General features: G+C 36.7%; 1 protein-coding gene across 1 annotated transcript in view; it reads left to right on the forward strand.

Moving 5' to 3' along the window:
* The window catches only part of p3h2 (prolyl 3-hydroxylase 2), a 49,046-nt gene extending 33,365 nt beyond the window's left edge, over positions 1-15,681 (forward strand). Inside the window, exons 2-15 of the mRNA XM_082139837.1 lie at positions 446-598; positions 2,304-2,493; positions 4,501-4,632; positions 5,307-5,434; positions 8,161-8,250; positions 8,940-8,980; positions 9,053-9,144; positions 9,523-9,650; positions 9,805-9,900; positions 10,063-10,213; positions 10,486-10,603; positions 11,039-11,114; positions 11,195-11,335; positions 14,534-15,681. Coding sequence (XP_081995963.1) covers positions 446-598; positions 2,304-2,493; positions 4,501-4,632; positions 5,307-5,434; positions 8,161-8,250; positions 8,940-8,980; positions 9,053-9,144; positions 9,523-9,650; positions 9,805-9,900; positions 10,063-10,213; positions 10,486-10,603; positions 11,039-11,114; positions 11,195-11,335; positions 14,534-14,623 — 1,626 coding nt within the window. The 3' untranslated portion in view covers positions 14,624-15,681. The remainder of the gene's footprint in view (positions 1-445; positions 599-2,303; positions 2,494-4,500; positions 4,633-5,306; positions 5,435-8,160; positions 8,251-8,939; positions 8,981-9,052; positions 9,145-9,522; positions 9,651-9,804; positions 9,901-10,062; positions 10,214-10,485; positions 10,604-11,038; positions 11,115-11,194; positions 11,336-14,533) is intronic.
* Positions 15,682-15,993: the final 312 nt, after the last annotated feature.

Consider the following 15,993-nt stretch of genomic DNA (forward strand, 5'->3'; position numbering starts at 1 on the left):
TTTCTTCCAGTAATATAGCATAATTCATTGGAATTATTGATCAAAAAGTCCCCGGTTTATTTATTTAAATTCGTAATCCGTTTTAGAGGCCAAGATGAGCATGACTTCTGAAAGGACCAGTTCAGACCAGAATACATTTTTATGCTTGTCCGAATTGGTTAAAATATGTTGTTCTATGTTGTTTAACAGGGTTTCTATTAACTCTGATAATAATTTGTCGTGAACTAGTTGTGGTACATAGTTGTCTCTTTCATTACTGGAAGACCATGATGTGGTCATTTCTTACATATAATTTGGGACATGATCTCGCATTTACAACTTTATTTCACATACTGGCAATGTAATTTCTCAATATTTGAATAGTGCATTTCAAAATTGCGACAAGAAAGGGCCTCCAGAGTTCATTTCTTAAAAAACATTTCTGTGTTCTCTTTGTTTGAAACAGCTTAGGCAACTGGACAAAGCTGCGTCTGCTGCTCATACGTATTTCCAGGCCAACCCTGAGCATGTGGAGATGGGTGAGGATCTGGAGCAGTACAAAGCCCAGAAGGGTGTAAAAGAGGAACACTTCATTGACCGGGAATCCCGCCCACATCAAGTGAGTGACTGTCGACACCAGTTACTAGTGATGCACTGAAATCTTTTGCACTGTTTTCTTTTACCCAAAATACGAAAGCAAAATGAAACTTGATTTAATAGTCAATGCTAAAATAAAAACTGAGTTTATAAAAAAATGAATTGCATTTAAATTCAACTTTTTTATTAATATATTAATCTGTTGTTGAAATATAAACATTTAAATTGTGGCTGTAATAAAAACTTGAATGGCTTTCCTAGGGTAAATGTAACTTTACGTGACATTGTTTACTTGCTGATTTACTGACGTCTTGCCGCGGTTGAAACACTGATTGAGTGATTACGTGAGAAGTTGTTTCGTATCGTCCAACATACCTTCTGATGTTCATTCATGTTCATGTCATGCTATAACTTGTAGTAAAGAGGAAGAGATGATTGGTTCACGTGCAAGCAGCTACAGCGATCTGCTACACCACATTAAACAGTGACATTTAGGGCCCTATCTTGCACCCAGCGCAATTGATTTTGTACACCGACGCATGTATCATTCCTATTTTGCACCCGCGCACAGCAGACTTTTCCCTCCACAGACGCACGTCGGTAAATTAGGAAATTAACTTACGCTTTCGGGGCGGTTCAGCGCAAAGAGAAGCCGTGTTCCGCCGCAAACATTCCCTGGTGCTATTTTGCAGGCTTAGAAAACAATTCCGCCACTGGTTGCACATGTAATTCATATGCTATTTTAAGGGTGCATGCTTGGCCATAATCAATGTAGCGTGTGCACAACGCACATACACTTTGCTTATCTCATCTACATACAGACGCAGCAGTTCTCATTTTTAGAAAACCATACATTATTACAAGGAAAAATATGAACACACGAGGGAAATCATTGTTGTGTCCATGAAGATGTGAAAAAATAGGCATAAATCTAGCTTACACATTTACCCAAATTTATATACGCCTGTTTAACCGAAGCTAATTTGGGTGGGTTTCTCCCATCCCCATACAATGTCACTTCTCTGTGTTTTACGGCCCTGACGAGAACGTCGGTCTCCTCGGCTGTGAACCGCTCCTGGCGTGCGCCTGGCAAATCCGCCGTTATAATAGCAAACCGCCATGGAACAAGCGCGCCTGCTCTTAAAGGGAATGTGAGATGTCGCTCTGATTGGTTTATTTCACGTTACACCCAAACCACACCTATGAGTAACGTAGCTACTTCAGACCAACCCATTTTAGATTTGCGTCGGGCGCAAGAGTCATTTATCCCGCTGGTATAATAACAACAGCGCCCAAGACTCGCCCACAAAGTTACTTGCGTTTCGCGCTTGATACTTGCGTTTCAGATCGTTAAAATAGGGCCCTTATTGTTTGAATTGACAGAATTTAAAAGTCGTGACTTTTTCATATCAAAATGAACAATAAACGATTATTGGATGGCGGGCATGCTACATTCAAGTTTAGTGAAGTTTTTCTCACGCATCAACTGTGCACAGCATATATTAAAAGATTTCGGTTCATCAGAATGAAGATTGATTTAAAAACGTCAAATCAACCTTCCAAATGTGTTTCAGCTGAAACCAAAAATTGTTCATAATTTTTTTTCGGTTGCCAGAATTATGGTTACCAATTACGCCACTGCTTGATGTTTCTTGAACCTACAAAAACACCCTACAAGGCCTGAAACACCAAGTTCGGTATCATGAAGTGCATGTTTGTATTTACAGAGAGCCTTTTTTGCTGGGGTGAAGCTGTACGACAAAGGCAACTACGAAGAGTCTGTGACGCTCTTTGAAGAGGCTCTGACCGAGTATTATCGTGCAGATGTGGAGTGTCGGGCTCTCTGTGAAGGGCCGCTGCACTTCGAGGAGCAGGATCATGTCTTGTACAAATACAACCTCTACGAGCTTATCTCAGGTACAGATGCTTTTGTACTCAAAGCTTTCCTGCTTCCTCTTAATGTGGTAAAGCTATCATCTGCGGTCTTGAGAAGAATCTGGGAATTTTCCGTTTTCAAGTGGTTCTTTGGGACTGTCCATTGTGGATATCATGTCTTCAGAGCTATTTGTGTTTCCAGAAATGGAGATCTTCCTGTTCTCTGACCTCTGTATAAGTCGTTTCTTAGTAGGCAGTTTTTTCTGCAGTACAATCTGTTATTGTTGTGTCTGACAGGCAGTTCATGATAGTACAACATGACAGTACAAGCTTTTCAACTTGAAAAGCTTCTTTGGATCAAAGATGAATCCAGTGTTTGATTTTTATTTTTTATAATTTATCAATACTGAACCAGCTCATTTTAACTGTGAAACAGTTTTTCCCACTGTTTTACACTGGGAAAACCGGCTTATGTCTGATAAGCATGCAAAACACAAGCCATGTTTTGTCTGCATTGCATTCTTGCTCAAACCAGACTACTGTTTTGAAATTCAGCAGTCCAGCTGAGATTTAATGTTAATCAAAGTGATTTGAAATATTAATGTTTAGCTTTGATCACAGGAATAAATTACATTTTTAAATATATTCAAATAGAAACAGTCATTTTTAAATTTGAATAATATTTTAATCAAATAAATGCAGCCTTGTTGAGCAGAGAGACTTCTTTCAAAAACAATAAAACAAATCTTACTGGCCTCAAAGCTTTTAAACGGTAGTGTATTATTTTCTTTTATCATATTCATATACCCAGTTATTGACATAACTCACCATTCTAGCTGCTTGTGACTCTTCAATTTCAGGAAAATTGCTGCAATATTAGCGTGAAGGGCACCAATATAACTAATGGACATCTTTTAATCATGTGAAAGATACAGTGTACATAAAAGTCAAACGGGGAGTCATAATTCACCAACACTTACATCATAAAATCCCCCCTTTATTTGGCTTATAAAACAATGCATTAAGCTGCCATAACAGTTCTTAATTATTGCTGATGGCATCTGTTGATTAAGGAAGGATGTGAAAAACTCTAGCATGATTGACATGGATTTATGGCCTAAATGTGCAAAACATTTTGAGAAAGATTGAAGAATTGGCCAGTCGTGAAAGGACTTGTTCTTCACAGGATTTGTCCGTGTTTCTGACGTTAGCTTCAGGGGGTTTTGTGCATGATGGCATATCTCAGAGTTCAGTAAGGAATCTTCAGAATGATGTCACTGACATTTTCTGTTCATTTGCTGATTTATTGTAAATGTGATGATGGCCATTTAAGAGCGTGTTTGTATGTTTTTTATTAGCCTGAGGACATTGTTTTGGGATTGTTTTCTACAACTAAGGACTCATTATCTGCCGTATTAATGAAAGTTTTTTTAAAGCAGACGGGCTGGGCTTCTTCATCATTTTCATGTTTTTTTTAGGTTATTATTGTTAAATTTACAAAAGAAGTCTAGCGCGAGTTACATGCCTTTGTGCATACATGAATAGACTGACAAAAAAGCCTTTCCATCCCATAATATGCGTGTTAAACCTGTTTTTGATAGATGCTCTTACTCGTCTTTTTAATTTGTGAATCTGTTCCCACTTTCATGTGGGAACAATCTGTCTACTACCCTATTATAAAAGACCAACTCACCCTTTAAAGGGAGTTTAAAGTGTTCTCAGCTCTTTAATTTAATCTTCAACCTTTCAACATGAAGTACACCAGAACCTCAACCGGTTCGACATCTTTGATATGATCCCAGTTAAATGATCTCACTCCATTACACTCTGGGAGAAGATCACATCTCAACTACATCAACCACGATTACAGTGTGTTATTTGGCCATTAAATCCCGCCGCAATGCCCTGTTTCTGTTTTTCCACAAGAAATAGTATATAGTTCAAATTCAGCATCTGTATGTGTTGAAACTGGTTCAAGATGGAGAGTATAAACTGGCTAGTGGCCCAAATTTGAACTTGAGACCCTAAATGTTGTACTTTGTCTTCCAGATCATTACACACAGGTTCTTCACTGCGAGCACGAGTGTGTCCGAGATTTGGCCACCCGCCCCGGTCGCCTATCGCCCATGGAAAACTACCTGCCATTGCATTACGACTACTTACAGTTTGCTTATTTCCAAGGTAAACACCCATATATGTCAAAACTGGCTTGAATGATTCCAAATATGTACCTGACCCCCAATTCTCTTCTTGGACCTTTTACTCAGGATAGAAGATATTGGCAACAATACTACTGACTTCCATCAGTCAAATTGTACAAATAGTCCGTATTGGAAAGAAAAATGTCAATGGTTATTATAATCAACTAAAAGCACCTTGAAAATAATTTTGAATTGACAAAACCTCATCAATCATGAAATTACTCACTCTAAAGGAGAAGGAGAGTCTCATAAATACTTCAGTCTTGATTGATTTCTTCTTGGAAACGTCAAAGCTGAACTTTTCACTCCTACCTTAAGGAAAAGAGCTCTGATATGAGAAATTGTACTTTTACAGACACTTATTGTTCATAAAATGGTAAGTTATGCAGGTGTGTGTACAAATGGCGTCTCTGTTGCGTGTCTCAAAGCCGTGTTTCCACTCGCTCAGCCCTGTGGAGTTTGTTCCATTGTGGTCACTGGCCTGGAATGCAAATGTTTCCGAGCGCGTAGGTCTGCAAAAGGAAATAAACGTGACTGTGGGAAAAGATGACTCCAAAGAATCACAGGATGAATAATCTCCCAGATGAGCCAAGAAACAGAGCCCCGGTGGCTTCATTAACACTTAATAACTGTTTCTGTTTTCTGTGTGTTCAGCTGGGAGGAATGAAGAGGCTCTGGAGTGCGCATTGACTTACCTGTTATTCCACGAAGGCGAAGAGTTCATGACTGAGAATGTGGAGTATTACAGGGAGGCGCTGGGACATGATGGCCAGCCTCGTAAGGTGAGACGCAGCGGTGCAACATGCAGAAACAACTTAACACAGGAAATGTCACAGAGGGGACCCCTGCAGACCCTCATTGACTGTCAAACTCAATAAGGCTCATAAATATCAGTTCATTTGACCTTTTTATGTCATGGCAAGATTATTTCGGGTTGTAAAATGTCATGTAGTATGACTATTTAAAAAAAAGAAGAAGATATTTAAGGACAATTCATGATATTTGAAAAAAAGAAAAAAATTTATAATTATTAAAATTGGTACATTCACCGATGTTATTTTAGTATTGCTAAAATACTATTATAATTTTTTATTAACATTTTGAACATTTTATTTTCTATTTTAATTTTAAAGTTTTCTTGTGAGTTTTTTGTCATTTTTATTATATATTTTTTTAAATGCCTACAGTATATAGTTTTTATTACTTTTTATTTCAGTTTTAGTTATTTTAGTACAAGTTAAAATAAATAAAAATGATAAATGCTACCTTGACAACTAGCTAAAATAAGATAAGTTTAAGTTTATATATATATATATATATATATATATGAAGAGTTCAGATGCAAAAGCCTCTAAATGCCATCTGAAATTTTCTTATAGAATGATCATTTTTATCAAGCTTGTATATTTAAGTTCTGTAATTTCACTTAAATGACAATTAATAGGTAATCTTCATTGCCATTTAAGTGAAATTATTGAATTTAAATATACGAGCTTGATAAAAATTATCATTCTATAAGAAAATTTCAGATGGCATTTAGAGGCTTTTGCATCTGAACTCTTCATATATATATATATATATATATATATATATATATATATATATTCTTTTATTTCTGTTATAGTTTATTTTATGTTGAGAAATTTTAAAGTGAGCGGACCTTGGTGAAATATGGTGGACCAATGCCTACTCTCAATTTTACAATTAAGATCAGTTAAATGTGATTTATTGTCAGACGAAAGCTTTTTGAAAACAATGGAATCCATTCATAAATAAAATAACCAATGAACAGAATAAGATCAATTAACAAAAATAAATAATCATAGGGAGAGCTCCGTAATAATAGTACATTAGCGATTTGGCAAACGGTCCTGTGTGTATCAAAGGTTTCTATTTACAACATGTTTTTTGCATAGTTGAGCAATGTAGCCAATCACAGACAAGTCTGTTGATTTCTTGAACGCAATAGCCAATGAGATGTGTTGACAGTGGAATTTACTCACCGGTCAAAGCCAGAGTTTTTGTCCAGTGCAGAGTTCGGCACGCTCGCAAATCCTCTCATTATAACAGAGTGTAGACGTTACGTTAACAAGAGATTCATTGTGCAGTGTAGACCGCTTTATTCATGAGCAGCTTTTTAGTCGTGCTTTCTAGGCGATATGTAATCAATTCAGAATTGGAATAAAACTTTTGTTTGTTGGGTACAAATATGGTACTTTTTACTTGATGGTCACACCACATGACATAAAGTCATTAAAGATGGCATAAAATAAAAATCACCCACTCACCCTACTTCCGTTACATCGCGACTTTAAATTGAAACTTTTCTTGAAAATGGCTTTAACATTTTTTCAAAACCATATGAATACAAAGAGATCATGTCTAAGAACATGACACTTTTTTTTTTTTTTAAGTACATTTTTTCTTTTCTTTTTCTTGGACACTCCTGTTTGTCATTGATGCCATTTGACATGGGCAGTTATGATACTTAAGGGCAATTGATCTACTGTTTACTGACTAATAACTTTACATTTATTGTCATCAATGGGTCTCCTTAGATAATAAATGAAATTTACAATTTTTTGCCTTTAGTTTAGCTTGTCTATGAAGTAACCTACCCTATATACACTAGCAACAGCCCCCATGGAGCTAGTTCGGGTTCATAACAGTGATAGTTCTTGGACCGCCATTTGCAGCATTTGAAGATCCAGATCATCTTCCTGGTCCAGATCTATTATGAAATCACTTGAGCAAACTCGTTCACCAAGGGCAGACTGCAGAGATTGGCAGGAGGCTATATGCACATAAACACATTGGAACAATCATGTCCCTTAAGTGAGTTTGGTATTCGAGATGTACAGTAGAGGCTGCACGCACTCTTGAACCATCCAAAAGAGTTTTCCTCAGAAAGTCTGAAAGCTATTAGCACTGTAAAAGGCACATAAGTTTGTTAAGTCAAGAGCCAAAGGGCTTGAATGTGTCTTTCAATGCAAGATCCTTTAGTTCATAGCTCATAACAATCGAGTACATTCTTTTCCTGAGTGTTTCCATCTAACTGGCTTGCTGCCATGTCTGATTGCCCGATTTCTAGTCCCTCTGGAACCTTGTTAACCCACCGCCGAGATATTGTGTTGACAGCACAGTCTTTTCGTACAGGGTAGAAAAGTTTCACCGAAACACCGCAGAGCTCCCTGAAACAATTTGCGAGCTGTTTGCATTCGGATAACACGAAGCCGCAACTGCTACCAATGTAACTCTTCCCCCAAAAGCGCACCAAGGCTGCCAGAATTTGCTCTAGTTATATCAAGCTGCTTTAAACGAGTGCCTGTGACTGCTAATAAAAAGTCCTGGAGAATGCCAAGAGAAATCGCTCAGGTTGTGGAAAGGGCTTTATTTCAGACTGAGATATGCCATACATCCCCCATTGACAAGATGCTTGAGGGCCGTAATCTTCAACCTCCCCCATGTGGGAAATGTAATCAGTCTCTCTATGCTTTTTATGCCACAGGAAGCTGAACAGTACCTAAGGCGACACAAACAGGAGTCAGACCTGCTCCTCATGGGCAGCAATAACATTGGAGTGGCCTATACTGAAGGGGTAAGTTCACGGAATGAGCCAGAAATGGTTTCTTAAATTATGCCAGTTTAATATGCAGACATGTATAAGCAAGTCATTTGTAGGTTGATTTCTCCCCCCAAAAAATACCAACTTAAAAAAATACTACAGGCAAATGTATTCGTTTTTCTCGAATTATATTTATGGCTTGGTTCAAATCTTAAAGGGGTTTATTTATTATATTAATATGTTCCTTGAGGCTCACTTATAATGTTAATAAAGCCAGTTCATTTTTGTATTGGGACAATTTGCTTAAGCCGAACTTAGCCAACAGCTTTAAACCATGTTTTTCCGATTTGACCAATATAAAAATGCACTTTAAATGAATAACATTGTCGTTTCACTTTTTTCAAAACAATGCTGTTTGTTTCATCATCCCGATCTGTTTGTCCAACCAACCAAAGAACGGGGATGCCTGTTTGAAAACAAATCATAAAATAGTTCAAATGTACCATGTAGACATAGGGAATGGGCCATGACAGTGAAGGACATGTTTTTATCATGTAACAGCTGTGAGAGGGAACAGGTGCACCTGCAAGATTTGAGATTAAAAACCAACCTACATCGCCCCCTTGTGGTGGGATCTTCGAACAAGCCCATCTGTCATCATGAAGCCATAGCTCTTCATAATTAGAAGGTGTTTAATGGACGCTTTTGATGTTTCTCTTCAGAGCTACTGGAGCAGTTCAGGCGGTAGAGAAGATGCTAACAGGTAGGCGTTCTTCTTACTGATCTGATAAATCATAATGAGAATCATCCTTATGTCTTGAATATGTGTCTTTAGGATTCCTTCTGGTACCGATGGCTGGATGGACTATGTGCCGATATCAGCAAAGAGAAATGTCACAATGTCTTTGTTACAAGAGCTGCGGGAAGGTGATGTTTACGGATTTTAAATGATCTGGACGTAAAATATTGTAACAGGCGAGATAAAGCTGCACAATATAAACATAACTTGGAAAAAAATGCAAAAAGGAGACCAAAAATAGTCTTGAATTAAGAAAGCAGTTCATCCAAATATGAATATCATTTGCTTCATGAAGCTCTTTTCCACAGTTTTAAGTGACAATATCATAGAGACCTCAAAGCATCAAAAAAATTATAAACAAAAGTTGATTGTTTTCAATTATCCACACAAATTTGATCAACATACAGGTTACAATATACTGGTTCAGCACTTTTCCGTTACTAATTCAAGATGTTTTACCATTTTTATTGGTTATTAAAAGTAAACTTGTGTTAATCTGTGTATAGGAGGTCCATTGCTGTATGAGAATGTAAGACTTGTACAAAACTCCCACACCTTGAATGGAAGTCAAAGGGTGCTTCTTGATGATGTCATCAGTGAGGACCAGTGCTCTGAGCTCAAACATCTGGCGCACGTGAGTGTATTTCCACTATTGGTGCTTGTTTGACCTTATAAGCATGTGCCATATATTACTGTACTTCTTTATAGTAGTATTTTATGTCATATGACTTTACAATTAAAGGCTGTAATTGTAGTTGGAAGTATAATATGAATATTTGATTTGGCAGAGTGTCACTGCAGCTGGCGACGGTTACAAGGGGAAAATGTCTCCTCACACACCCAATGAGAAATTTGAAGGGGCGACAGTACTGAAAACATTGAAGGTAAGACCTTCCGTAGTTTTTAACATTGACTGATATTTGTGTTTATTAATAGCGTGCCACATTTTAGCTTCGATTGCTAGTGACGTATATAAACGGCTTCACAAACAAGAAAAACAGTCCTGAGTGTAACAATAATTAATTATTCATTATTTTACTTTGCAGTACGGCTATGAGGGACGTGTTCTTTTAAAAAGTGCCCGCCTCTTTTATGATGTCAGCGAGAAGGCCAGGCGGATAATTGAGTCGTACTTCATGCTAAACTCCACTCTGCATTTCTCATACACACATCTGGTGTGTAGGACTGCCATATCTGGTATGGTTTCAGCTCTCAGTTTCTACCTCAGATTAAACCACAGTTTGATCACTTGTGTAAGAGTATGCTACACATTGCATATAATGTGTTATATTTATATAGTATAGATTAATTGTAATATATCTTGTATGTATTTATTTTATTCAACATAGAATGTATCACACATAAAACATTTAGGCATCAACCGCTTCAATATTGCAATTTTAGGCTTCAATTTATATCTAATTATTAATATAATTATTTAAATATTTGTTATTTAAATATTTTACTAGGTCAGCAGGACTACAGAAACGACCTCAGTCATCCGATACATGCTGACAACTGTCTTCTGGACCCAGAAGCGAATGAGTGCTGGAAAGAGCCGCCCGCTTACACCTACCGAGACTACAGGTAAGAAGAAGTGTTAAAACTGCTTTAAACCCCTCAGAATTACATGTAGTTGTACTACAAGCAGACTGTGAGCCTGATTGATTGTATTTAATGGTAATTTTAAAAAGTTTTACTTTAAGAAAGTTTCCATCTTATTTTTAACATAAGAATAAGCGCGGCCAAATGTAACTTGAATGTGTTTGGCTTCCAGACTCATTCACTTAATATTGAAAACTGGAATTTCTTATATTATTTTAATTTATGATCATAATCATCAACACTGGTTTATCATGCAAATAGTTTTACTGCACTTTTTGTTATTATTCTAGTTATTTACCTATCAGGTCATTAATTGTAAGTCTCGCACATTCACAGGAAATTGCTTACTTCTGCATTAAAAAATAAGATAAATCAAATAGTAATTATCTTTCCCCTTTTTTTCCCCCCATCCTTCAGTGCCCTGCTGTATCTGAACGGTGATTTTGATGGCGGAGAATTCATCTTTACAGAAATGGATGCCAAAACTGTCACTGTAAGGAAAAATAACTGCATTTCGCTCCTCTGTCACCTCAGGTAGAGTTTAGTGTTTAAAAGCTCTGTTTCCTGTCGCAGGCGTCAGTGAAGCCCCAGTGCGGGCGGATGGTCGGGTTCTCATCTGGCGGTGAGAATCCACACGGTGTGCGGGCGGTCACTAGGGGGCAGAGATGTGCTGTGGCACTATGGTTCACTTTAGACCCCCTCTACAGGGAGCTGGTGAGAAACCTTGTTTGTTTGTGATAGAGATTACATTTACTTTTAATAATGCTTACTATATGAATATGAACATGAACATGGTTGCATATTGTTGTTCAGGTTACTAAATCTTTATGTAGTTGGAAATTAAGTGGAATTTTCCATTGTATCAGGCACAAGTCCCGAGCCACAGTTGCCCACCGATACAGAAGTGTTATAGCCACCTGTGAATGTTGTCAAACCACCAAACCACTTCCTGTTCTCACAATACAGAAACATGATGCCCCTTTGTGTTTATATACACGCGTTTCTAAGCCCTTTGGCCTGGAGTATTTCTTTACGCGTCAGTGAACCCTGACCACTTTAATTGAATACATAACTGAATTGTACCTCATATGACTATGATACACTATTATAGGGGTCATATTACAAGAAATTCAAATTTTCCTGGATTTTTTTATTTTTATTAAACTGGGCATTGTACTATGAAAACTTCTGTAAGAGACCATTTATAAAAACGGAAGACTTCTGATGTTTAAAAAAAAATAAAAATAAAAATATATATATATATATATATATATACATATGCCTGAACATCAGTGGTGAGGTGATGAGGAAATAATAAGTTCATATATATATATATATATATATATATATATATACAGTATATATACTAAAACCTCACTAAAAACTGCTGCAGATACTCCTGTTTTGAAGAAATCAGGGCCTCATTCATGAAACACAAGCGTAGCGAATTTTTGTGCAAATTGTTTGTAAAGCCGTTCTGAAGTAAAATTTTCAGATTCATGAAAGTGTTCGCATTTTCGAAATTTGGGTTCGAAAAAAATTTGCACCTGCTCCCGACCATGTGTAAATCTGTACGTTTTGTGTCCTTTTAGGCAAACTAATGACACTGCATTTTGATAACACTATGTAACAATAATATTTCATAAGTTTGTTTGCCCACATAGCTTGGTAATGTTAAACTATTAAGGTTGCTGTCCACAGTGGAGGGGCTCGAGAAAGCGGGTAGTATTCAAGGCATTATTAAAGCTTGGACGATATGGATGGGTACTTGTCATTTTTTTCTCGTCGTCGAGAGTTAAACATTTTTCAATTTTGGGTAAAACGCAACGCTGGTCACTGTCAATTTTTACATATCCATCCAATCACAGTGGAGGGGTGGGACAAATACCACACAGACCAACCATTGCATACTTGTACAATGATTGAACAACAATGGAGGAGAAGTTAATATTGCTGAAATTGCACTTTTATATTCACTAATTGTTGATAAAACAAACTACTGTATCTGCAAAATCAGAAACTAGTAAAGGCCCTGATATAGGCTACTTCAAGCAAAATTGAAGAACGAACTGCTGTGACGTCATTTCAAACAAAATCAGGCCGAAATGACATTTTTTTGGAGTTCGAAACAGCGTGCCAAAGCTCCGTCCGCTAAACACCTTTGTACTACCATTGGTCCATGGCGATTACTTTGTAGGTGGGTGTGCGCTGGGGTATTTCTTTCACGTCGAAATCTTTTCCACTTATAATTTCTCCTCATGAGTCCGTTGTGGTCAGACGTCCGTGAGTAAAAACATGAACATGCTGGAGAGCTGCACTGCACTGACACTGTTTTTCATTTTTAATACGGTAAAGCTGCTTGATTTTAAGCTATCTATTGTATAAAGTGATATAAACGTGATGTGACTTTACTAGGGCACCGTAGAGCTCGTGCAAATATATCCACATCGCTATGATCAGATGCTTTTCTTATGCTTTATTAAAATGTTTGCTGTTTTCTTAATTTTGTTGTGCGTTTACAGAATTTTGTTAATGAGAGGAAAGCGCTCAGCACATATTTACATATTTATCTAAACGTCGCTCTCAGCAGTGTGGGAGATGTTCGATAACAGTATATCGCTGGTCACGTATTTCGAACTTTGTTTTACTCCTAAACGAAGAATGAAAAAGAACTTTGCTGTGAATATATCAGGGCCTTAACACGTTACTTCTGGGGATATTCTGTATCATAAAAGCCAAATCATTTCAACTGGAAAAACGCTGCGCCTCCAAAGCGCTCTGAAGCGCACCCCAACTAGGCATTTTCAGAAGAGTGCCTGGCATTTTCAGCTGTCTAAAAACACTTTGGTGGACACATGTTAATTGAATATTTTTATTAGGTATATGGCCAATTAGCCTCTATACGCTCAATGCACGAATGCTGCTGACGTATTTCCGGTAGAATCTCAGCCAGCGTCTTTACTTCCGCATAGCGCGTTCTATAGCGAAGTGTACTAGCAGCAAAACTTTCATAAAATTCATTTTCTCAGAAACGGAGACAACGATTTTAGAAACCGATTCGCTAGTCGGATTTCGCATGATATGAGAGAATACTCACCCTCAAAGTTGTCGATGTAGCTCGAAATATATAATTTAAAGCCCTTCTCTTTCTTACTCTTAGGTGTGACAGCTAACTGCCTCACAATATTGTTAACATCATTCACGTTAACCGCTGGAAGTTCTTGTAAACAGCGAGTGTAATTTACCATTATCTCTACCGAATGCAAAAACAGCTTCCGACGCAGCACCGGATGTAACTGGGCGGGCTGAGACAAAAACGCTGAAGCGATCGTGCATAGAGCCTATTGCATTTATACAAAATACTCAAGCCAAACCTGATAAGGAAGTCCAGAAGATTCCACTGCGTTCTTGGACGAGTCATTTATGTAGTTGTCATAAAGGCTGGGATTATGCTGATTGTGAATGAGCATCACCCTTTTTACGAATGATTGGAATTCATTAACATACACGCGTTTACAAAGTGTTTTTGAATCCGGAGCAGAGTTTTCGGGAAGGTACATTTTACACACAAATTACTCCGAATTGACTTGAGGTGTCCCACAAGGCTCTGTTTTTGGTCCTCTTCTATTTAATATTGATGTACTGTATAAATGTATGCATGTATGTTTGTTGGTGTCTTGTTGCTATGTCTTTACATTATTATTTCTCTGACCTTGAGCTTGGGAAAGGCACTTTATAAAAAAAACACAATAGAATAATTTACTTTTAAAACATTAAACTATTGAATAATTGTTTAATAATGTTTCATTTAAAGGTTCAGAGTAAATTATGACACAAAACCTTTTCCAACATTAAAATGCTAAAGAAATGTATGATATGCTAAAATATGATCCGTTTTAACTCAAATTGCAGGAGAGGCTTCAAGCAGATGAGGTGGTTCACACCCTGGATAATCAGCACATGGATCACGACCTGCATATAAACCCAAAAGACGAGTTATAGTCCATCAGCCAATGGAAGAGAAAGCACAGGGGTCATGTCAATACCTATTTATTTAATGATCAGAATGATTTTATTTTTTTACTGTGATATTTTGTTTTATTTTGTTTCTGACTGTTTGTGAGAATTTTATTATTAATATTATTATTATTATTATATGTGTGTGCATATAAAACCTCAGTTCACGTTTGCATATTTAATAACTTTCTAGTTAACATGAAATCAAAAACGACGCGTTGCAGGTTATTTCCATTCTGGTACACACTTTTCATGATCCAATGTTTTTCTTAGTTTTTTTCTTCTTTCTTTCTGAAATACATCATTATATTACAGAGGTAAAATGGGTTATGAATACCTTTTTATGTTGACTTTAAAAGATACAGGGAACATTTCATTTATATTAAGGAAACTTTGGTTTGACTTTCAATTTATTGAAAGAAATGCATCATTCATCCCACCAAAGAATGAATTGACACTGTACAACAGCATACATACATTAATAGCTGTTTTAGATTCATTTTATATTCAAGATCATTTAACTAGACATAATCCAAGTTACCTAACGTAACAGACTATGAAAAATAAGGATTTGCACAGTTATTCACTTACTGTACACTCTTCTGTGATATTAACATACAGTAGCTGTCAGTTTTTTAATAGTGCACTGTGATTTTTCACATTGTGACACCACAATGTTATTTATACTGTTTACAAATGAACTGACTCAAGCTATGATTTAGTTAGATCATAGGTGGCTATGATAGCAAGCGTCAGCATTTTATATTAGGAACCTTTTTAATAAAAGATGCTATTTGTTCCTGTTTCAAGGAATTTGAACTTAAACGTGGCATATTAATTGTCCTTTCCTTTCAAATTCATTGACTCGTGTCGCTCATCTCTCTGTGGATAGTTGAAATGTGCTTTGAACTCTTGTCAAATTTGAACAAGGACGATGGTCACTTTTTCTCACTGATATTTAATTACATGAGTATTTAAGTCTGCTTTTATGTATTGCACAATGATGTTTGCAATATGTATTTTAAATTAAAGACTGAAGTATACTTATTTGTGTCCTTGACTTGCATGCACTTAGTACAAATACATAGGACCTGTAGATAAAAAAAATGCCACTATTGCATTTTCTTTTTCAGTTTGACGTTCGCTTTGACTTTAAAACAGTGGTTTTTGCTTGCCTTTAGGTTTAATCTTTTCACATACAGTTTTAAAAAATGCTTCTTAAAGGGATAGTTCACTTTGAAATGAATTTTTGGTATGTTTTAGCTTACCTCAAGGGCATCCAAGATGTAGGTGTCTTTTTTTCCGCAGTAGTTTCAATTTTGATATTTTTAGGTCAAACCGTTCTTGTCTGTCAG

The sequence above is a fragment of the Leuciscus leuciscus genome (assembly GCF_965113295.1).
Source record: "Leuciscus leuciscus genome assembly, chromosome: 15".
Classification (NCBI taxonomy): Eukaryota; Metazoa; Chordata; class Actinopteri; order Cypriniformes; family Leuciscidae; genus Leuciscus; species Leuciscus leuciscus.